At 38.0% G+C, this 24,924-nt stretch overlaps 1 protein-coding gene across 4 annotated transcripts in view; it reads right to left on the bottom strand.

Annotated features, from left to right (window-relative positions):
• Positions 1–3,064: 3,064 nt before the first annotated feature.
• The window catches only part of WASL (WASP like actin nucleation promoting factor), an 80,201-nt gene continuing 58,341 nt past the window's right edge, over positions 3,065–24,924 (bottom strand). For all 4 annotated transcript variants that reach the window (XM_045031224.1, XM_045031210.1, XM_045031205.1 and 1 more), the window contains exons 6-11: positions 22,450–22,621; positions 17,111–17,153; positions 16,499–16,652; positions 9,160–9,680; positions 7,461–7,569; positions 3,065–5,756 (exon numbers count right to left, since the gene is read on the bottom strand). In XM_045031224.1, the coding sequence (XP_044887159.1) occupies positions 5,695–5,756; positions 7,461–7,569; positions 9,160–9,680; positions 16,499–16,652; positions 17,111–17,153; positions 22,450–22,621 (1,061 nt within the window). In that variant the 3' untranslated portion in view covers positions 3,065–5,694. The remainder of the gene's footprint in view (positions 5,757–7,460; positions 7,570–9,159; positions 9,681–16,498; positions 16,653–17,110; positions 17,154–22,449; positions 22,622–24,924) is intronic.

Here is a 24,924-nt window from a genome sequence, read left to right as displayed (position 1 = left end):
TTACCTCACCTACCTTGTCTCTCTAATATCCTGGGACTACCATGGCTACACCACCACAAACAATGAAAACTCAACCTCATCTCATGAGTTCCTCTAAGCTGTCTACTGAGGAATATATAAATCCTTTTCTATGTGCCCTTAGCCCAGACACACTAAACTTCTCGTGTGACCATCATTAAGAGGCATTACTGACTGACATTAAGGACAATTCTTAAAGCCTGGAGATTTGTGTTTAGTTATTGTGACTGATCCCATTATCAGTTCAGACTTTTAGGGAAAATAAATAAGATTTCTATTTAAGAGGAAAGGAAATTAACTGCTAAGTCTCAGGTTACAAAACAATGGGTAAACTACACAGCAAGCGAAGAGGCTTGAAGACTGCAAGTTTCAACTGATATACTGGCAGTGAGCAGCAACTGAGGGCATTTAGGATCACCCAGCTCTTTACATCCTTGGCTGGAAGGACGAGGACAATCAGGCTGCAGCTGTGGTCCCCAACAGACACTGCTGGCCAAAAGAACCCAAACTTGAGTGTGTTCGGCACATGGATAAAGACAATGGAATATATATGTACAAGAAGTCACACAACTGAGATTTTCATGTACAGAAGTAAACATGCGATTGTTTGCAATTTCTCTATGGTGGAGTGAGGTGGAGGAAAAGGAAATTTTGGTACAAGAAAGTGATCAGCACTTGAAGAAAACCTCTAAATACTGCAGGAGGTTCTGCTTTCAAGAAATGGTATTCTCCGGATTTCCACTGAACCACTACCCTGCCTAGTAAACAGTTGGGGGAAATGGTTGGAAATGCTATTGTTCAGATGCAGTGTAAAACTCATGTCCTAGAGATTCTTATTCATTACAGAACTTCTATATGAAGGTGTCCCCCTTAATGTTCTAGCTAAATTGCCATTTAGTAAGAAATGTTCTACTTACAATTTCAGTTACATACAATACCATGATTATAAACTGTTGTGTATCATTGCACCAAGCTGTTGTAAAGCTGGCAGGCCTCACCCAAAACACTTTTAGGAATAAATTGCATCCCCATTGTATTTATCACCTTAAGAGTATTTGGGGACAAGGGGATATATGTGAGTATCTTATGCACTACTGCACACTCTCATCACATTTATCCTTCTGAAGTTACACTCCAGACCATGTTGCATCCTAAACAGAAAATTGTTATTAGTAGCCACCAATATTTCCCCCTATTTTCCCAACTTAGCAAGGAAGGACTCAAATACCTCCCATCCCCCTGCCCAAATGCAAGTTCAGCATCCAAACTGTTTGATTCAAGATTATCAAAATAGTCAAAACCAGGGGGGCAGGGGAATCATTACTTCCCTGAGCAATTTCAGCACAAGATGTATAACTTTCCTAAAAAGTACACCATTGACAATATTGGCTTTCAATGAAAGAGTCAACTTTAGCTATTACTAGCATAGTTGCAGCACTTACAGAGTACCTAATGCTTTATACATAGTAAGCCTCAACATGTCTGAAAGGTATGTATTATTCCCCATTTTAGGGAAGGGTAAAAGTGAGGAACAGAGGCTGTGCAAGATACCCAAGCCCAAACATACAGCAGGCTAGCTGAGGAGAAAGCAAGTGTCCTGACCCACCATAAAGGTGCTCTACCTACTAGGCTACTCTGCAAATGGCTGTAAAATTCAACACAAGTATCTTTATATAGAAATAACTCCAGCTATGCTCAATTTCTTGACAATGAAGCAGTGAAATAAGCAGAATGTGTAATGCTTCTATTTTACTCTCCATGTTCTTGTTACTTTCAAATCTCTGCTTATAAAACATCCATGAAGAAACCTTACTGTATTCAGTCAACTGCTGATTATATTGGAAAGTAGCATATACTGATGAAGTTTATTATCTCTTCTCCTTAGTGAAGAGGTTTTTTTTTTTTAAAAGCTTCCTCCTTAACTATGTAAGCATGCACAGAAATACTAAACAGATGGCCAGAATATAAAGCAAGGTTGATGCCAGTGTTTCACCATCAAATTGAATGAAAACTGTGGTTCAAGTTCTATTCTTTACTCTCCTAGCCTCAATTCTCTCCTTTCTCCCTTCCACTGCCACCCTAACACAAGCCTCAGACAGGAAACTAATACACAATAACTTAACCTTGGCTTGTGATGTTGTAACATGACAGTGCCCTATTGTGGGGAAAAAAGCAAGTGTTAATTTCTTCCAAACAGCCCTTAAACAATTTTTTGCTGTACTATAAATAAGACTTTATCACTGTACTTGAACTTCGGGAACTTTACTAACTAGACCAGGCATTCCTCTAACGATTAGATAAAAGCTGTTGTGATGAAAAGGCAACAGTATAAAAAAACCCAAGACTCCTACACACATTTAACTCTTGAAAGTAATCCTAGTGAATACTGTCATTCAATATAAAAACATTCTTATTTCTCAATATTAACTAAATTGAGAGAATGTTAACATTAGTATGTTGTTTTAAAAATACATAAACTAATAACTTGAATTTACCTTGCCCTACACTTAGGATTATTGGGAGGTATTTTGGATCTCCAAGTTTAGGAATGGAGATGTTTAGATTACAGCAGAGAAAGGCATGAGACTGCAAACGTGGGAGGATAAGGATTCAATTCATAGTTTAGAAAAAGTCCCAAACTCTTTTTATGCTTTTTGGGGTAAGAAATGGTGCTCTGAAATTCAAACATTGCAATATTAGGTACAAAGTTTGGATTTACAAGCCACAATTGTTTGACCTTGAAGTGTTAATTCATTATTGCACTTGCCTGTAGCAGCACTTGTTTCCAAGGGAGCTGCTGAGCAGCTGTCACATTTGCCAGCAGGATGGGGTGTTACGATGAGTAAGAGAATGTATTTATTCAGTGGCACAATCCAACTTTCCAGACATGAGAACTATTCAGATTTGAGGGGACTATTTACTGCTTTGTGGTCCTGGCTCAGCAGTTGAAATTACTTTTGAAGTGTGTAAACAATATGTAGAGCTATTTTAAAAGCTGTGCTACAGTTAACACTTAAAAAAAAACTACACAGTTTTACACTATTTGGGTCAAATTAATTTTATTATGCTCGATGATGAATTGCCACCAGTGCAACATCCTATTCACTGTACATTTCAAAAATTCACATACTAAAAATTTCAATTTGATAAATGGAAAACTGAATGATTGAGAAGTTCTTATGAATTCCATACGTACAGTAAGTGGCTAGCTGATATTGTGTATGCACAGTGTGTCGAGATACTAGAAGCCTCATGCTAGTTTGTTAATTGCTAAGGCTATCTGGACACAGTCATTAACTGGAGTATATAGAGAGGCCTTCATTACAATGTTTAAGCGATAGTGAATCAATGCCATGAAACACTCTTCTGCCCATAGTGCAAGTGGTGGAGCACTGAAACATGCAGCCATGACATTATTTTAGTTTAATTGCAGTTGCAGATTTAAGCAAATATTAATTTGGATTTTGTGCAATAAAGTGGATATATTTTTATAGAAGATCAGAATCAAATGCCTTCTTTGCTAAGTGATCCATGGATCAAACATAGTTATCCCAAGTATACAGTGTCTAACTTCCAGCTCTCCCAACACAGGGAATGGAGATTTCTTGATGAAAGCTAATTATGCATTAAAGTACAGAAATCCCAACTCCACAGGGGTTAAACATACCCTATTAAGCAACGTATTAGGAGAACATCTGGGCCTTGTCCACTTAACTTTAAAATGCCCGTAATGCTATAAAAGAGAGAAAATGCTAGAAGTTATATCAAAGCCATAGAATATTCTCCATAGGGACATTCTTAAACCCACTGGACAGTAGCTTCCCCAAGCCTCACCCATAGTCAACTCAGAATGCTCAAGCCATTACAGCAGCAAAGCCAGTAGAAGTATTTCTAGCAGCAGAGAGCAAAGTGAATATTACTGCAAGAAAATGAGACCACTTGGAAGAGATTTCCCAAGTTACATGCTTAAGTTACACTTGGAAGGGAGTTAGCATCGCTGGAATAATTTAACTCCTCTCACACCAGTTTTCAGCAACATAACCTTTTAAATTCTTTTCTTCTCACCCGATTAAGTACTTGATCACTAGAGACTAGATAGCTGGGTTAGAAATCCCAAGCCACATCATGCAGGTCCAGCCTGTCAAGATCAGGCAAACACTGGGTTTCAGTCAATACAACTCTGGATAACTTAAATGCAGTTTGGTACCTTGACTATAGTCAGAAAGTCTCAAGATACTATGTGTTAACTATACTCCAAATATGACTGACTTAACTAAACATTCTGTAGCAGTGAGATAATATGGTTCTTTAAAAAGAGTTTCTACCTAAATCTTACTGCAAGTACAATAATTAGTGCTGCAGACATTAAATACCCAGGCTAAAGCAGAGTAGTGTATTTTAATAGGCAGATACTCCAATTTTTACCTCACTATTAAGTACATCTTATATAAAGGTGAAAGCTGTGAAACAAGAAACCCATTTTCCAATTATGTTGTCAAACACTATTCTTATGAATAGGGTCCTTGATCTTTATCACAACTCTTGGTCTTAAAGCCAACGTATGCAGACAGAATATTGCAATAATAAAGTTCAGTACATATTTAAAGTGTATATTCTGATTTATAAGCTTTTCAATTTTTTTTTTTTTTTTTAAGTGTAGGACTGGTGTCTTAGTGTTTGGTATTACCATAACCCATAAAGACTGCAAAGTAACATCACGTAAGTTTACTTTATTAGTATACTAGTGCCCTACACATTTTAAAATGAATTTAAACCCAACATTATTGAAGCAAGCATTAAACGCAGCCCTTCAGCCCAAAAAATACGTAAAATTGATTTAAAAAATAAATCAAATGACTGTAGCAACAGCCAGATTACAGTATAGCCCCAGCAATTTAAGCTCTTCCTCATTCTGAAAGACAGCAGGACTAAACTGGTTTGCATCAAAGATGCCTTTACCATTGCTATAGTAAAAAGCCATCCTGTTTAATCTCAGGCAGAGAGTTCCTTAATTAAAGCCTTCAAAATATCACTGCTATCCAATAGCAGACAATATTGCTACAGTATAATGGTAAGTTATTAATTTTCATAACTAGCTGTGTATTTTTGTAGTTTTACGAAAAGCATACTGCTAAGATTCGAACAACTGCAATGTTGTGATGTATTGAAAACCGTGCAATATTATAATCAGCCTCAACATTCATGTAGCATTGTATTCGAAATGAAGGGGCTAAATAAACTAAGAGCTGCATCACTTAAAGAATGTAGTACTATACTAGGTTTTAATAAGAAAATTTAGATACAGAAAAGTAGGGTATGAAAATAGTGTTTTCCTTCTTGCATTATAACTAAATTACATTAAGGTTTTTGTCAGTCTCACATATTACATTTAAACTCCCTTATTGATGGAATGGAAAGTATTCACATGTACACTGAGCATCCAGATGTAAACTTGCACACATTAACAGGGAGTAGCTTTGTAGAGGATTATGACAAACCTTTACAGATTAAATGAGGTATTGCACAGATTAATAAAAAAGCAAAAGGCAACAAAAATATACAGCAAATTGGTAGAACATTTACATGATAATTTTACAGAATCCATAGACAGAAAGTAGTGTTTAGTATTTCATTCACCTTAAAAATATATATATATATAATAATATAATATTTTGATCAATCCTCCCATTCGTCGTCATCCTCAAAGTCTTCTTCATCATCTTCATCCTCATCTTCATCTAGAAGAGGATGAACAGTCATTTGAGTATTTACATGACAAAGAATATGATCTTTCCATTAGAAATCAATCAAGTAGCTGCACAGCTGAAGTATAGTTACTAGCATCACAAGAAATGAAACTCAACTCTAAATTGCTCTTATTATCAATACCGAATATACGAGTTCCAGTTCTGGGTGTTTTCTTCTCCAGAGAAGAAAAACAAAAACAAAACAAAACAATTTTTAGATATAAATGTAAAAAATATATTTTCAAATACTCCTGCCCTCACGTTTTTTCTTTGAGTGAGGTAGGGTGAAAAATACGTTCTAAATTAGATTTTCTACTTTTGCAAAAATGAAAAAAACAAGTTAAATGTTTGCCTCTCCAAATTTAAACTCCTACCAAAGGGGTTTCTTCTCCCTTCAAAAACAGACAAAAGTATTTCTATCATGCCCACAGAGCACTTGCGGTTCATGGAATACTTCTAACTTGTGTGTGAAGCTCAGGGGCGGCTCCAGGCCCCAGCAAACCAAGCTTGGGGCGGCAAGCCATGGGGGGCGCCCTGCCGGCGCCACGAGGGCGGCAGGCAGGCTGCCTTCGGCGGCTTGCCTGCGGAGGGCCCGCTGGTCCCGCGGCTTCGGAGGACCTCCCGCAGGCGTGCCTGCGGAGGGTCTGCTGGTCTCGCGGCTTCGTGCTTGGGGCAGCAAAATGCCTAGAGCCGCCTCTGGTGAAGCTATATCTGCCTAAGCGTGAAGTATGTTTCAGTTTTCAAATAGTATTGTTTGCTGTTCGTGGTAGTGCAGTCCAGAATTGCTAGAATTTCTAGAATTATTTTTTTGACTAGCTGAAGTTTTTTTTTTGTTTTTTTAAATCAGCTAAGGAGGGCATGGCATTGTACTTAATGTCCTTGTGATGTTTCTCTCGAGTAAATTCGATAGTGATCAAGTTTGCAGAGGACATCAAAATTAGAAGGTTCCCACACAAAGATAGAACAAAACTAATCAAAATGTTCACACACACAATCAAACTGCAAAGTGACCTGTGGATATCAAAGTAGGGGTATCTGCAGGCAGCAAGGGAAGATTTGGCAAAATGAAGCGATACAGCAAAACAGCTGTACCCACAGCATTAACAATAAGATAGTGAGAAAACTAGCCAAAAACTATCATCCTAAACCTTATTTTTTGCATGTACTCAAGCATTAAAAATTGCAGCAAGGCAGGCATGAGCAAGTGATGATAGTCACTTATTGTTTGGGCAGCACGTGACATTCAAAGAGCATAGTTATAGTTCTAACAGTTAGAAACAGACTCTCTGGCAATTAGAAAAGGTTTTTCTGAATGAAGGACTCCTGTATGCAGTGTTCATCAATCTGGTATTGCACCAAACACTGGGCTGGTCAAAATAATTACATTTAAGATCAGACATAAATTAGTAATCACTTTCTATATTCTAAGATTTTACATCAGGTGGTGGCTAGTCTTAACTGGTAATTTTCAATACAGCATTACTGCAAAGTACAAAACACTGGCCATTGCCTGATGAAGTATGCTAGACTACTGCAGATGGGCAAGTGGCTAGGTCTGGCATATTCTGTTTCACTATACATCTAAAATTCAGTACAGTCATCATGAGAAAAAACAAATGTAATTAACATTTCATGGTCCACAGTATATTAACACCTACACTTTGACAACCAAAGCAAAAGTTCCCACAAACCTACCTGAAGAATGAATGGCTTTGCTCCTTTTCTGCATAACCTCCATTAATGCACCCACAATTCCTGAGGTTGGCGCAGCTGTGGGTGGCACAGGCTCTTGGCCATCAGATACCTTGAAAGAAGAATACAATGCTATGATGTAATTAAACGGAGAACCTTTATATTTCCAGGCAAATCCTCTTTTAGAAAATTGAAAACATTTTCAATTATGGAGGGAGATTAGACATTTGTTGAAACTACAACCTCAGATATAGCTAGAACTAAGAAAACTAAGAAAAAAGGAAGCTCGGAAACTCCATGTTTTCTAAATACAAATTCTTCCACTGTTTTTTGCATGACAACATAGTTCCAGTTAGTCAATACTGTGATTGACACAGTGATGATTAAATACATACAACTAAACTCAGCAAGCCTTATCATCATCATCATCAGGAAGAGACCTCCACAACTGAGGGAAAGTTCTGTAATGTATCTGAATAGGCAAGCCTTGTTCAGTTGCATAATGCTCTATGTTCGAGATAACAGAAAACTTATGAAAATTTTTTGCTCAAGTTTGTTGACTAGATCCTAGCCTAGGCAGATAAATCCTGCATCTCCCTAGTAGGGATTTATAAAATTGGGTACTGCACCCATGTATTAACAAGTCTATTAGTATTTATACATCTCCATACTTTTGCATGGTGCTTTACAGAAAGACCTGGTCTGTCCCAAAGAGCTTAGAACATGCTCAGAAAAACCTAGAAGCAGACCAGGCAAGGATCCGGGGTAAGGAAAGAAACAAATATAATGTGAGTATTACACCATCAACAAATGTTACAAATTCAGGTGTTTTTGTTGTTGCTGTTTTTTTTTTAAAGACTATGTGACAGCAAGATGAGAGATGGTGCAGAGCGGTTTGAGAAGGGATCTGACAAGAATGAGTATGCCTGCTGCACTGGCAGAGGGACTGTTAGAGCTACAGACTGAGAAAAGCAGTCAGAACGAAGGGTGTTTGTATACATGAATTAGGAGAGGAGTTGAAAGCTGGAGCAGAGCTATGAGGATGTGTAACAGTAAAGACAGGGAAACAGTGACGAGAAGTGGAGCATAAGGAGAAATCCAGGTGTTGTCTCCCATGGAACTCATCCTCTACAGTTCTTCAGAAAACTTTATTAAAGCCTGGATGCTCCTGGCAAAGGTCACCACAACCTCATGAGCCATGCTGACATTACTAAATCAACATTTAATAAAAAATGTAATTTGATGGCAACATCAGAGGTGTGGGACTGCACGTTAAATCTACACTAGATAATTCCAATAAATTAAATTTTAATTTCTGTTTTCAAATTAAAATCTAGAAGAATTATTCAATTATTATTATTTAAAATGTCACTGAAAAAGAAAATTTGATTTGCCTAAAAATAATGGAAAAATTCTCTGATGGACACAACCATAGATCACACCAGAGTTTTGTAGCCAAAATCTCCTTTAAGGATTTCAGAGGTGGGCCAAGAGTCATAAATATTAGAAATGGAGAATCAATTTTACTTATGGTGTGGCAACAGCCAAGACATAATATTAAAGAAAAGTGGCCTAGGATTTATCAAAAAACAAACAAACAAAAAATATACAACATGCCAAACAAACAAAAAAACCCAACCCATTGGCTATTGCTCTAAATTAGTTTTGGAAATTTAGAAGATGACAAACAGTAGATACTTACCGACTTCAGCTGTATACCCTGTCGTATCTGGTCTAAGAGCGCATCTCTTCCTGAGCTGGATACAGGTCGATTGTTCTGTTCTACTTTCTTTAACTGGGCCCCTTCTCTGATTTGATCTAAGAGTGCTGCTTTGTTTCCTGCAGGAGCTGGAAATTGGTTATCAACCTCTGAAGTGAAGCCAGGTGGTGGAGGTGGACCAGGAGGGGGAGGTGGTGGAGGAGGCGGCGGCGGCACACATGATCCACTTGCTGGTGGTGGAGGCGGTGGAGGCGGGCCAGCTGGTGCAGATGATGAGTGCACTGGAGGTGGTGGAGGATACATCCTGTTTGGAGGAGGAGGGGGCACTGCTGAACCTGGTCTAGACGGAGGTGGGGGTGGAGGTGCTGCTGTGGGAGCTCTTGAAGGAGGAGGAGGAGGAGCTCCTCTTCCCCTTGCAGGAGGAGGAGGAGGACCTGAGCTATGTGGAGGTGGTGGTGGTGGAGGAGGGGGTCCTCCTCTGGATGGCGGTGGCGGTGGTGGAGCTGAAACAAAACACATAAGATAGTGCCTAGTTATATACTACACAATTTTATCCCAAGTCATTCCATCTGAGATGCACAGGAAGGAGTAAAATGTAACAGTGCCAAAACACCTTTGTCATGTCTTTTACAAGGATCTCTGTGCCTATACAAATTTTACTAATCCTGATCTTGGTATGCTGAAAATATTGTCCATATGTCATCTTTCTCATGTATTTTAAAGGAAAAGAACTCGTATAATACCAGCTATCAGCACAGCACTATGTTTGTAAAAAAAAAAAAAAAAAAAGAAAGCTATAATTTCCCTGAATATCCATAGTCCTTTCTGTATAGGGAAATATTTTAGGAAGTTAACATTAAGCTTTCCAAGACATTCACCTCAGATACACAGGAAGATTTCAGGAATATTTAGTTTTTGCTAAGTTAAGGGTGAGCAGGTCACAAATACTCAAATGGAAACCTAGTAATTACCCTAAATATGGAGAGAATAGTATATTTTTTCAAAATTAGGGAAATGCGTATTTTTAAAAAGCATGGCTTGTTAGTAATTCTGTAACATTTTTCTGATACTAACAAGAGCGACCATAATTACTTTCTTGCTAAGACAAGATGGTACACAAGAGCGACCATAATTACTTTCTTGCTAAGACAAGATGGCACACAATATTGCACATACAGTTATGTTGTTGTGCAGGCCAATAGCAAACAATTGCAATCTTAAGAATTTACTCTCAGCAATGCACATTAAACCAAACCTGTTAGTATTAAACAGTGCTGCAGATACAGCATCTCAAGTTATAGGCAATGTTTCTTGGTCAACATTAGTTTTTAATATGGCATGTAATATACCTCCCAAACTAGTGTCTATTAGAACCTGCCCTCTACCCCACATAGATTATGTACACAAAATTGGATTATACACCAGTTGGTCTATGGTTCTACCTAATTAAGTATTTCAATGCTTCTAATTTCCATATTTGAAAATACTCTGTCCTAGAGACAGCATATGTGCATTTTGATAGTTCAGCATATTTTATGTTATTCAATAACCCATCTTTGTACTCAGGATTTTCTGAGACAACTTTTAAAGTTAATATTGGATGTATAGAGAGTTTCACATTGGGAAAATCTTATTTTTCTGTGATTGTGTCTCCTGAGCTCTCCAGAGGTGCTTGAACGGATAAACATTAGTCCTGGATGGACAGACACATATAACTGTGGAAAATTAAATTTTGATGCTTCTCCATTTATCTGATAGAAAAAAACGCTCTATTGCTCATGTGATGGTTCAACTCTTACAGTTTGAGTGTCACCACTCAAAGTGAATCTGAAGTTATAATTAACTTGTAGATGCGGATTTGTTTTTTTTTTTGAACCGCCTTTCATCTTGCTCAGATCATGACAAATGTATTCTTTATAACAATATCCTTATGTGAAAGAATGACAGAAAGAAATTACTTTTTAGATGTCCGCCTGAATACATTTTTGATAACTCTTTAGCTCAACTGAATTTTGTATTGAAATGAGTTTATTTGAACAATAGTTATCTTCCAGCATAGTATCACTTTACTTTCAACTGGGCTTCTTCTAATGGCATGTGTGATATTATAGTTTGTTTACTTTATTTAAACACTTAGCTAGATGGATGGTCTTTAGGTTGTTTGAGAAGAATGTGCATTCTTTTAATTTGTTATGCTTTGGAAGAAGGCATGTTATGTGTAGTCCTGGGGCTCTGGAAGAGTGACGTACAAGAGGAGGAGTTGAAGGTGTAAGCTCAGCTCCTCTGTCCTGCAAAATGCAGAGCTAGAGCTCCCTCCCTACCTCGCAAGAAGGGGGAGGGGTTCATAATAGGAAGTTTCATAAAGTTTACGACCAGAAGGGCCATTATTAGATTTAGTCTGTACATCACAAGGCATTCAATTTCATCCAGCTGCCTCTACACCTAAGTCAATAACTTGAGGACTGAAATGCTTTACTGTAACTCAAAAGAGCAAGCTGTTATATGCCACAGAGAAAGAACAGGAGAGACTGAGGTGCTACCAATGCTTGCAGTACCTGCAATGTCAGGAAACTGAATTGTTGAGATAAGCCCCCATAAACCTACCAGCGATCTATGCTACAAGGAAAGGTGAAAAATTAGGGCTGTCAAGCAATTAAAAAAATTAATCACAATTAATTGCACTGTTAATAATACAATATCATTTATTTAAATATTTTTGGATGTTTTCTACATTTTCAAATGTATTGATTTCAATTAAACAGAATACAAAGTGTACACTGCTCATTTTATATTTATTTTTTATTACAAATATTTGCACTGTAAAAAACAAAAGAAATAGTATTTAAATTCTCCCATTACAAGTACTATAGTGCAAAACAAAAACAAACCCACATTTGTAAGTTGCACTTTCACAGCAAAGATTGCACTTCAGTACTTGTATGAGGTGAATTGAAAAAAAATACTATTTATTTTGTTTATCATTTTTACAGTGCAAATATTAGTAATCAAAAATATAAAGTGAGCAGCATACACTGTGTATGGTGTTGTAGCTGAAACCAATATATTTGAAAATGTAGAAGAACATCCAAAATATTTAATACATTTCAATTGGCATTCTATTATTTAACAGTGCAATTAATTGAGATTCTTTTTTTTTTCCCCCCACAATTTTTTTTGAGTTGATCGCGTGAGTTAACTGTGGTTAATTGACAGTCCTAGAAAAAAATCCTAGTGTACCTGCCAATATGAGCTGTGGGAAATTCCTTCCAGACCCCACATCTGCTGATCATTTGTCTTTGAGCATGTGAGCAAGACACAGGAGCCAGGCATCTAAGAAAGATCATTATATGTACCTCCTCAGAGCACTGGTCCATCCCATCTCGTGTCCAGAGTTCAGATGAGGCCAATTCCCAATACTCCAAAGGAAAAACTACCAAAACACATCTGGCCAATTATGCACAGGGAGTGGGGATGGCACTTCCTGACCCCTGTGACTGGTTGATGCCCTGAAGAATGAGGTTTGATTATAGTCAAATCACCAGGAAGAGGAATTTGAAGCAGGAACTGTAGGAGGCACAGGGAAGATTGATTGGGAGCCCCTGAATCTGACTGGGAAGATTCAGGGGCTCCCAACCATTCCTCCTGAACGTGAAGCAGGAGTAGCATTGACAAGAAAAGGTGTGTGCCAACGGAGTTCAACATTCACTTCCTCTCCTCTAAAGGAGGGAGGATCTCTCCTTGTTATTATCTCCCCCTTCCTTCCAAAAAGGAAGATATTCTACTCCCTGCCCACACCTTAGTTTCATAGATTTATTGCATCAGAAATCAATGCTGTCAACACCCTTGGTATCATGAGTATGGGCTGTATTGGGGAAATTTTCCCCTTTGGCCGCTAGAGGTCACTGTCACCATATGTAACATCTTCTTACTGAAGCATGTATTTTCTGGATTACTGGAAAAATATACAACTTTGCCATGCTTCAGAATTTGTGCTGCTTCCATAACTTATTGCAGTCCACTTTCCTTGACAGAGTGGTGTTAAAATCTCTCTGACTTACATAGAAAACTTATCTACCACGTGCATTAGAGTCATATCTAGAGGGGAAAAATATGCCATATTCCAGACAGCATAGTGAAACCGCCAACCTGATGACTGTGGAAATAAGAGGCTGAGGTTCTATGAGGCTCACTTGCATTAAAAGTAAGAAATATGTTGAACAATGTTACATGCCACCAAGGGAATGGCTGAACGCCTTATGGATTTTCAAAACTGTACAACTCAAAGAGCGAGAGGAACCTCACACCAGAAAACAGAATGACAGAGTATCTCAGAGGTTTATGAGAAAAAAACGTAAGTGAAACATTCCAAGCAAAAGATAGCTTTTATCAAGACAGATATAACTGAACCAAATTACTCTATTTTTGCCAATAGTTATGTCCAAAGTTTCTTAAAACCTTCTAATGAAAACAGCCTTGTTAAAAAACCCCATCAACTCTGCAAGAGTTAGGGAAAAAAAACCCAAGACAAATGACTTCTATTTCAAAATCAGCTAGCAGCAGAATGGACTCAAACCTCTACCCAGCATCCTGTCAGGCCTAATGCCACCCATAAGCACAGAGAATCTTGCAATAAAACACAGAAAATGAAAAAAATTTGGGGAGGGGAGTAGAGGAGAGGTGGTTTTTCAGTGAAAAAAAAAATCACAAAACACTTCAAACCGCAGTCAAGATTAAACATTACCTTGTATATTGCTTATAATAGTTATAGATAAAAGCATTCTAGCTGACAAAGTTAAGACCTTTAGGACTATTGAGCTACTTCTAACACAAAGGAAGCCCCCCATCTTATTTGTCATGCATGCTAACATGAGGCAGCAGCTTTTTGTTTAACTACACCCATGCAAAGTGGTGGAACTTTAAGTTAATGCACACGTTGTAAAAGCTAGCATTGTACGCTATCTGTAAAACACCGAGGACAAGTAAAGAAACAACTCAGACTAACATGGTCAGGCAGTTTCAAAATTAGGTACTTTATACATATTTTAAGATTAAAGGAGACTCAAACTTTTAAAAGCGAGAAATACAATTGGAAATTTGCAAATCCAATGTTTTCATATAAAAAGTCCTAATCCAAGCCAAATTTCAACGGTAAACCAACACAGAAAGGTAGTTTTTGACTAGATTTTTTTTGTGTCACAATTACTGTGTATTTTATTGTTAATAAATGAGTTTTTGGTCTAACACTTCTTATCCATTAAGTAAGGGTCACGCAATCACAACATACATATTTTTTAGTGATATATGCTTAAATGACAGCTCAATACATACCACTCCAACGTGGGGGACCTAGAGAATAAATGTAATAAGTTACCGAACTAATATGAAGCAATTTACCAAGCAGCCTGAAACTACTGTAATTCCAACAGCATTAATATTGGCACTCCTGAAAAATAATCAGGGAATTATTTTGAAAATTCTGATAATATCAATGTATTTTTAGCAGAATGACATGTCATATTACACCTTCCCATCACCGTAGTACATTAAGATGTTATGAAAAACAGCAGATAAATATAATGGCAACAAATATCTGAATGGAGAGAGGTAAACAGTGGTGTCTCCCTGGGGTCTGTACTGAGACCAATACGATTCAACATATTCATAAATGATCTGGAAAAAGGGGTAAACAGTGAGGTGGCAAAATCTGCAGATGATACAAAACTACTCATGATAGTTAAGTCCAAAGCAGACTGTGAAGAACTACAAAAGGATGTCATAAAACTGAGTGACTGGGCAACAAAATGGCAGATGAAATTCAAGGTTGATAAATGCAAAGTAAAGCACATTGGAAAACATAATCCCATCTATCTATCTATAAATAAAATTTATATATAGACTTTTATATATATAGTTGGGATTATGGGGGGTCTAAATTAGCTGTCTTTGTGTCATTGTGGATAGTTATCTGAAAACATCCACTCAATGTGCAGCGGCAGTCAAAAAGGCTAACAATGTTGGGAATCATTAAGAAAGGGATAGATAAGAAGACAGAAAATATCATATTGCCTCTATATAAATCCATGGTATGCCCACATCTTGAATACTGCACGCAGATGTAGTCGCCTCATCGCAAAAATAGATATATTGGAGATGGAAAAGGTTCAGAAAAGGGCAACAAAAATTATTAGGGGTATAGAATGGCTTCCATATGGGGAGAGAATAATAAGGCTGACTTTTCAGCTTGGAAAAGAGATGATGGGGGAGGGGGAGAATATGATAGAGATCTATAAAATAATGACTGGTGTGTAGAAAGTAAATAAGGAAGTGTTACTTACTTCTCATAATACAAGAACTATGAGTCACCAAATGAAATTAATAGGGAGCAGGTTTAAAACAAACAAAAGGAAGTATTTTTTCACACAACGCACCATCAACCTGTGGAACTCCTTGCCAGAGGATGCTGTGAAGGCCAAGACTATAACAGGGTTCAAAAAAACTAGATAAGTTCATGGAGGATAGGTCCATCAAGGGCTATTAGCCAGGGTGGGCAAGGATGGTGTCCCTAGACTCTGTTTGCCAGACAGGGAATGTTCTGTCCATTCCCTCTGGGGCACCTGGCATTGATCACTGTCAGAAGATAGGATACTGGGCTAGATGGACCTTTGGTCTGACCCAGTATGGCCATTCTTAAATACATTAAGTAGTAGTATGCTGGAAATGGCTCATTTATTAATAAAGTTCCAGTAGAAACTTAGCTCAGAGACCCTTTGATTACCAAGCAATAGTTCCACTACTTGAGTTAAAAGGAGAACAAGCTGCAGACCTCTGTATATTAGAAGGTTCATTACCTACTGTACTAGTAAGCTTAAGTTTGCATCAGACACACATCTGTCTCTCCTACATTTGATGACTCAACCATGTTCTTTACTTTGAACTGACAGCAGCAATGGATTTCTTGAATTCTATCTTTCAATAGTTATGATTTTGTAAGACCAAAAATAAAATATGCAATGGAAACTACTTTAAATTCAGATGGGAGATATTGCATAGCTTTGCAGTCAGTGAAAGTGTTACTGAAAATTACTTATGATATGCAAAACATTTTGATCATAAAGAGAAATATTTTAGAACTATATTCATGGGTGACACTGGTACATTTATGCAGTGTACTGTAATGCACAGAAATCTCAAACTCAATATCCAATTTCTATTCCAAAGTAAAGGCATGAGAAGATTTCCAGAAACTGCTTCACATGAGTAACGTTTTTTAATCCTTAAGTCAAATAGCTCAGTCTGATGCATTAAGTTGCTGAAGACTTACCTTGCCTACGCAGCTCATTTTTAACAGCTTCTACTCCTCCTGTTTTTTCAATGAAATCATATATCACTTTCGATGTTTCTTTGTCTTTTAACTGAGCCTCTGAAATTCCACACAGATCAAACAGTTTTTTCAGTTCCGGGTCCAAGTTGTTCACCTGCAAATCAGACACTTAGTCCTATAATTTATTTATGGATACTGTTTTTTCTCATAAACAAATAGAAGAAAGGTTTATATGTAAAATAATCTTTCTTTGGTTAAAAAAATCCCATCTAGCTAAGAGGAACAGCTAAACAAAAAATGAGACTCAAGCACAGATTTCTGTGCTGAATTCCTTAATAAGAACAGACTTTTCTTGGTGTGGAAAGAAAATATTAAGCACAAAATTTAAGGATTAGCTAGTCTTCTACAATTCCTCCCCCACAAAATCTTTTTAGTATTTTCCCTCCACATATAATTTTTCCAGAGTGCATCATTCTGTAGCATTACAGTAGCCATGATTTGCATGGTTTACGATGGAACTTTTAGTTTTTGATACCATTCTTGGACACCTTAGTCAAAAACACGATGCCTTTAACCATCTGATATGTTATGTACAATGCTGAAGTTACTTACATCAAAACCTGTGTTTGGATCCCAACCAACGTGTCCAATGTGTCTAAAAAGCAAAATTAAAGAAATCCATGTCAGAGAAATGGCAGTCTTGTGGTTAGTACACTGGACTAGGACTCCAGGAGCTCTGGATTTAGTATCAGGTTATGTCAGTCTTTTTGTGAGACACTGGGTAAGTCAACAATCAACACCTCTCAGTGCTTCAGATCTCCATTTGTATTATGTGCTATAAAATACTTTTTCTCCCACCTGTTGTCTTGTTCATCCAGATCATGAGTCATACTCATTTGGTGGGGAGGACTGAATTCCACTACCTTTGGTTATGGAGTGTGGCATAAATTTAGGACTCCATACCCCAGATTAATACATTGATGTTAACTGGAGGCTTTTTTTTTTTTTTTTTAAATCATTGGTGATATACCTATCTCCTAGGACTGGAAGGGACCTTGAAAGGTCATTGAGTCCAGCCCCCTGCCTTCACTAGCAGGACCAAGTACTGATTTTTGCCCCAGATCCCTAAGTGGCCCCCTCAAGGATTGAACTCACAACTCTGGGTTTAGCAGGCCAATGCTCAAATCACTGAGCTATCCCTCCCCCCAAACATCAAGGATAGATTTTGGCTTTTATACAGTAACTACACTTCTGCTACTATTATTTAAGTTATTTATTGTCACATTCAATACCACACAGTGGGAAAGTATGCTGGCCCTCCTTCTTTGGGCCACCACCATTTTTGCTCTGTTTCTTTTCCTCACCTACTGCTCCTTTCTCCCTTTTCCTTCGCTTAGTGTTTCTGTTCTATGCTGCATTTCCTTCCCTAAGCAATTCCCAGTTCTCATCAGCCCAGGTGTCTCTCCCATACCCTTCCATCCACTAAAATAGTCAGTGTTGACATTTATGTGCCAGCATTTTATTTGACATTCCCACGAGATTAATAGGAGACAAGAGTTCACACCTCTCCAAGCCACTGTTTCAGGCTCCTACAGAATCAGGAAGGCAGCAGTATATTAGTTTACAAGCATTACATATTTGGGCTTAAAACCACCTTTTTAAAAATCAAGCTGAGATTCTGCACAATCCGAGTAAGTCATGATGGCCATAAAAATACATCGGGGGGATATCCAGCTGACAAACAGCATACTTCAGATTAAGTTCATCAAGAAAGAGACTGCCTTCATATGTGCCTACCGCACTGGGGTCCCAATCTTGGTTAGGGCTTCTAGCTGCTACTCTAATACAAATATTCCCTTACAAGAATGATACAAATTAAGACCAAAAAGTAACAAAGACCATTGTTAAGCAGCATAATTAGAAGTCTTTTAGATAAGATGGGCAAAATGAACAAAAATCTAGTCTAAAAAACCCCTTATTAATCATGCTATTATTCTAAACATTCATATGAAGTGACATGAGCTATTTCTAGCTAAATAATTTTACAAGTATTTATATAAACCTACTTTCTCATATCAATATGAAATATAATTACATATACAGTTTATTCCTAATACTTATTGTATAAAGTCAGCTGAAATTATCAGATAAATTAAACATTTAAGTTAGTTGCGTATTTCACACTGCTCCTCAAAAGACTTACAGCTGGTGGACAGAAGATCATGACTGTCACTAAATTAACAACATTTGTATGCTCATTTGTTTCTTAAATATTCATGGTTATTGCCAGTGGTATTAAAAACAATTAAAAAAAAAATCTATGGAAAAACAAAAATGTGGAGAAATATCACACAGATTACCTTTATGTAGTGACCAAATTTATTTTGGAAAATGCTACATTACTCTTTCCAATAAACAAACAAAAATGAATTTTTATGAAAATGCTAAAATATTTTGCATACAAGTTTTATGATTATGGGTAAGGTAAGGACTTGTCTACACAAGAAAGCTGCAATAGTGTAAGGATTTTTTTTTTAAACCAATTCAGTTAACTTATGGGTGCACAACTAACTAAACTGGTTTCAAATGACATCTTTAGTTATCCAGGTTCAACATTGATTTATACAAGGTATATGTAACATGAATTATGCTTAGAGCTGGCAGAGAAGCCAAATTTTAGGTTTGTGAATTTGAGTTTCAGGAAATATTTTTTTGGGCTGATAAAAATGTGGCATTTCCAAAACAAAATACATTCCCTGAGATCTCTGGCAGGTTGAAGTAGAACCAAGGACCCCAAAAGCCTTTGCAGATATTGACTGAAATGAACATGATTCTTATCACTTCAGTGCTGCCCACATCAAATAATGATGAAACTGAACAGATTCTGGCTAGTGTGACATTTCATTTTTGAGGAATCAGCAAATTCTGATGAAAAAAATGTTTCACTGGAATTTTCCCAACCAGCTCTAGTTATGATGCTCAATAGTTCAGTACTTTAACCACAGTACTTATTTATATCTATGCTGGACCAAATTATTCAACTGTGCTGTCTTAACAATATCAAGATAAGAACGTCCCTATGTTTGTAACAAAAGCAGGTATTAAACATTTATCCCACAATACTAGGTCACTTTTACTGGGAAGCTTGTAATGTAATGTAATGTAATGTATGTATGTATAAATACACATTACACACACACCAGAATAAGACCACATCCCACCAAAGTAAAAAACAATGGCAAAGATTTATGATTTTTTTCAGTAGGAATTTTGCCTTTGTGACAGATATCTGTGATTAGCCACTGGTGTGGCTGCACTAGTACACACAGAGTGTTGGTTTAAGCAACGATAAACTCCACTAGTGCAACTGATCATTTATTATGATTTTGCTTATCTATGCTAGGGATATACATTGGCGGAGCTCCACCATAAATGGGCCACAGATGTCTACACTGGGGATTTCAGCTAAGGCCTGATGGTCACTTGAGTTTTTCCTTCTTTTAGGCCACGCAGTTCAGCTTTTCCCTATTGTCTGGTTTTCTGGAGGTTGTGCTTCTTTTCTTGTTTGTATTCTGGTCGGGCCTAGGAGCCCCAGTCACGGACTAGGACTCCATTGTACTAGGCACTGTATAAACAGATAAAATGATTCCTGCCTCAAAGAACTTAAGCATCACATTTGGAAAAAGGATACATTTTATCTTCTCTTTCCTCACCTTTATTGAGCTCTCACTATATTCCACATGCTTTCTAAACACTTACATGAGATTACTATAACGGTAGTGCTACTAGTTCCATGGGAAAGTTTACCAGTCTATCCCCGCTTGCTAGTGATGGAGGATGAGGGTTCAATAAAACAGGATTGCTGGACAAGGGCATAAGCCCACACTGAAGAAAACCTTGATTTTGTATTAAGGGAACTGAAGTGGATGCCTTCTGTAGCTAACTCAGGCTCTTTAAATTCCCATTGCTATAATATGACTATGAAGTCTAGTGGATAAAAACAGGGCTGGAAGAGACCTTGAGAGGTCACCTAGTCCACTCCACCTCCCCTGGGTTTTTGTTTGTCTAACCTCTTCTTAAAAATCTCTAATGACAGGGTTTATACAACATCCCTTGGTAACCTATTCCAATACTTAACCATCTCTATAGTCAGAATTTTTTTCCTAATATTTAACCTAAATATTCCTCCCTGCAGATTAAGAATCATCCTCTTCATACCAATCTTTTACATATTTGAAGACTATTACCAAGTCCTCTCCCATCCTCCAATCTTCTTTTCTCAAGACTAAAATCTGCACATTTTTGTTTTTTTAATGTTTCCTCACAGGTTATGTTTTCTAAACTTATTTGTATTACTTTCCTCTGAACTCTCTCTAATTTGCCCACATCTCTCTTTAAGTGTGGTACTGACAACTCAAGCTGAGACCTCACAAATGCTGAGTAGAGCTGAGCAATTACTTCCCATGTCTTACATACAATGTTCTTGTTAAATACATACCAGAATGACATTTGCCTTTTGTGCAACAGAATCACCACTGTTGACTGATGTTCTATTTGTGACCCACTAAAATGCTCAGATTCTTTTTTGCAGTACTGCCTAGCCAGTTATTCCTGATTTTGTATTTGGGTATTTGATTTCTTCTTCCTTAGTGTAGTGCTTTGCATTTGTATCTACTGAATTTCATCTTGTTTATTTCAGACCAATTCTCCAATTTGTCAAGGTCATTTTGAATTCCAATGCACTTGCAACCCCTCCCAGCTTGGTGTCATCTGAAAATTTCATAAGTATACTTTCCACTCCATTACCCCAAATTACCAAAAATATTGGCTAGTACCAGACCAAGGACAGATCTTGGCAAGGCTCTACTAGGTATGTCCTCCTAGAGTGACAGTAAACCATTGATAACTACAGAGTACTTTTTTTAGAGCCAGTTGTACACTCACCTTATAGTAATTTCATCTATACCTATTTCCCTAATTGCTTACAAGAATGTAATGTGGGATTGTGTCAAAATCCTTACTAAAAATCAAAATATATTATCTCTACTGCTTCCCCCTATACATTAGGCCAGTAAACCTCTCAAAGAAGGAAATTAGGTTCATTTGGTATGCTTTGTTCTTAACAAATCCACAGTGGCTACTACTGTTACCTTATCTTCTTGTTGATTAACAATTTATTCAGATGTCTTTCTGCGTAACAAAGTTAAGCTGACTAGTCTATAATTCCCCAGGTCCTCTCTGTTCCACCTTGTAAAGATAGCTACCATTTTTGTCCATCTCCAGACCTTTGAGACTCTCACCAGTCCTCAAAAAAAATCACTAATGGTTCTGAGTTTGTTTGAGCTAGTTCCTTAAGTACCCTAGAGTGAAATTCATCAGGCTCTGTAAACTTGAACACATCTACCTTATTTAAATATTCTTTAACCTGTTCTTCCCCTACTCTAGCTTGTGGTCCTTCCCTCCTTATTGTTAATACTGTGTTAAGCATCTGGGTCACAATGGACCTTTTTGGAAAGACAAACACAACAGGCATTAAACCCCTCAATCTTCTTGGTGTTACCTGTCATTACTTCTCCTTCCCTGCTAATGAGTGGATAATGCACACTTCCTTTTAAAAAAGCATTGAGATTAAATCCTGTTAAATTACTATTCAGGAAACTGATAAGAATTAATCTAAAATGGTATGAATGTGAAATTTAAAAAAAATAATATAAGTGAAATAGGATCTAACATATTTCATGTGTAAAAAGAAATGAAATTAGAAAAGAATTGTTAAGCTATATAAAAAGATATGATACCTAACAAACAAACTGTTAAGACGAAGATTTGTTGATTAAGCAGTCAATTTGAAATGTAGGGCTAATTTGCTAACAACTATTTCAACAAGCCATATATATGTGGATGAACTGTTTTTCTAAGTGGGAAATAAACAGTAATACAAGTGTCCTTACTGGAAGTTGCTTGGAGTTCCAATATCTGCCTTTGTCAATTTCTTCTTTTTCACCTTTCCTTTTTTCTTGATCTCTTTGGTATACGAAATATTGTTGACTTGTGAATTATAAAATCTGTTAGTTGTAATTTCTGGATTTTTGATATCAACAGTTGCCATTGGTAGACTTGGACCTATGAAGAGAGGACACGGATTTCACTACTATACTTAACCAAAGTGGATTACACATTTAACCTACCAACTGGATCATTCTGACATATAGATATCGCACCCATTTGCTCCCCAAATGTGGTACTCTGCTTGAGTTCTGAGTGTAAGTAGATTACGAATCAGTAGAGAGGCTCAAGATAAATTATTCATTATACAGGACTGAACTTTAGTCTGATTTGATAGTGCCATAACAATTTCACGAACAGGACATTTGTTTTGTGTCATTTTTGTATAGAAGAAATCAAACAAAATAAAAGTAAGAAAGTTTGTTCATTCCATGATTTTCATTGAAGCATAACAGTAAGATTTGCTTGTACATAGATCTGTGTTTCAAATAGGGAACACTAAATGCTATATAGCAGGGGTCCCCAACCTTTTCAGGACCAGGGACCGGACATGCCTGCGGAGGGAGCGCTCGTCCCGCGGCTCGGGTAGACCTCCCGCAGGCGTGCCTGCGGGAGGTCCACCGGCTCCGGTTGAGCTGCCGCAGGCATGACTGCGGACGGTTCGCTGGTCGCGCGGCTCAGCTGGACCGCCCGCAGGCATGCCTGCGGCAGCTCAACCGGAGCCGGTGGACCTCCCGCAGGTGTGCCTGCGGGCGGTCCAGCTGAGCCGCGCGACCAGCGAACCGTCCGCAGTCATGCCGGCGGGAGGTCCACCGGAGCCCCGGGAGCAGCGGACCTCCCGCAGGCATGACTGCGGAGGGAGCGCTCGTCCCGCGGCTCGGGTAGACCTCCCGCAGGCATGCCTGCGGGAGGTCCACTGGGTCGGTTCGCGGCCCGGTTTGTAAGAGGCCGCGGACCGGTACCAGGCCGCGGACCGGGGGTTGGGGACCCCTGCTATATAGTCAGTAGCAGTGTACTACCACTATCATCATATCATGGCAAACAACTGATCTCTAGAGACAAGAAACCTCAGACTACTAGAGTGTTAGCCTGTGATTGAAATTTTTATGATGGACGCCTGTGATGTTCACTAGACCCTAGACAATCTGTTTTTAAAAAGGTCAGTAGATAGCCAGATAGCAGCCAAAAATTAAACAACTCTCCAAAAGCCAATTCCAACTTACTTTACTCATGTCAATAGGACCACTTATGTGAGTAAGGTGAGTAGGATTTGGTCCTCTGACTCATCCAGTCAATATTTCCACTATAATAAAGAGGATACTAAGGTAGAGGAGAATAATGACATGGGCAAAAGGATAGCTCAGTGGTTTGAGCACTGGCCTGCTAAACCCAGGGTTGTGAGTTCAACCCTTGAGGGGGGCCATTTAGGGATCTATGGCAAAATATGAATCTGGGGATTGGCCCTGCTTTGAGCAGCAGCAGGTTGGACCAGATGAGGTCCCTTCCAACCCTGATATTCTATGAAAATCTCAGATTGTGTAAGCTGTTGTCTCTTTATTGAAGTCAATAGCACTATGAGAATTTACCAGCTAAGGATATACCTGTACATCTATACAAACCAATGCTGTTAAGTGAGTCATTCTTTTGTACTATGTCATTCAAGAGGAGGATATTAATGTAGTAGTTCAAATGATGATGCTTCGGTGCAAGTTAAAAGGGCTTTATACAGACAGATCTATTTCTCATGGCCATAGGTTTTTAGGAAAACAATAACAAGTTCTACAGAAGCACTCTACTTAGTGAAGTGGACACAAAACACATGCCACAAATTATTTTTGAGTTGCCCAATTAAGCTCTTAGAGCTATTCAGAATTACTTGCTCCTTGTAATATATATATTTGTAGCACAACTAACCAAACAAATGGATGCAGAGAAAAGAGATTCAGATGAAGCAGCAGCCTTAAAAAGCAGGGTTTGGTGAATAATCTGGTTACTGGAAGGAGACCAAGGAGGCATATATGAGAGAGTTTTATGCTTACTTCCATGGGTAGTCCCATTGATTTCGAAACATTTACTGTCTCAGTTCAGCGATCCACATAAAAATTTTTTGGAATGGACATTAAAACTCACGCTTCAAGGCCCAAGCTAATCTACAACTATTAGATACCAGAACAAGACTTAATATGACAGATTATCCCACATCTACTTCCTACAAGGTTTTTACACCTTCCTCTGAATTCTGTTGTTGGCCATTGTCAGAGACAGGACATTGGACTAGATGAGCCTCAAGGTCTGATTAAGTATGGCAAGTCCTAGATTCCAGTATAAGTGTTCACAGGATTGGGCTTTAATGTTGTAAGTAAATGGCAGCCACAAGGATCATTCTATCTAGTCCCTGTTCAAGCTCAGGAAGGTACGTC

This window comes from Mauremys mutica, chromosome 1 (assembly GCF_020497125.1).
Source record: "Mauremys mutica isolate MM-2020 ecotype Southern chromosome 1, ASM2049712v1, whole genome shotgun sequence".
NCBI classification, from domain to species: Eukaryota; Metazoa; Chordata; order Testudines; family Geoemydidae; genus Mauremys; species Mauremys mutica.
Note: the sequence above shows the minus strand (reverse complement) of the source record. Positions and strands in the feature narration are given on the sequence as shown.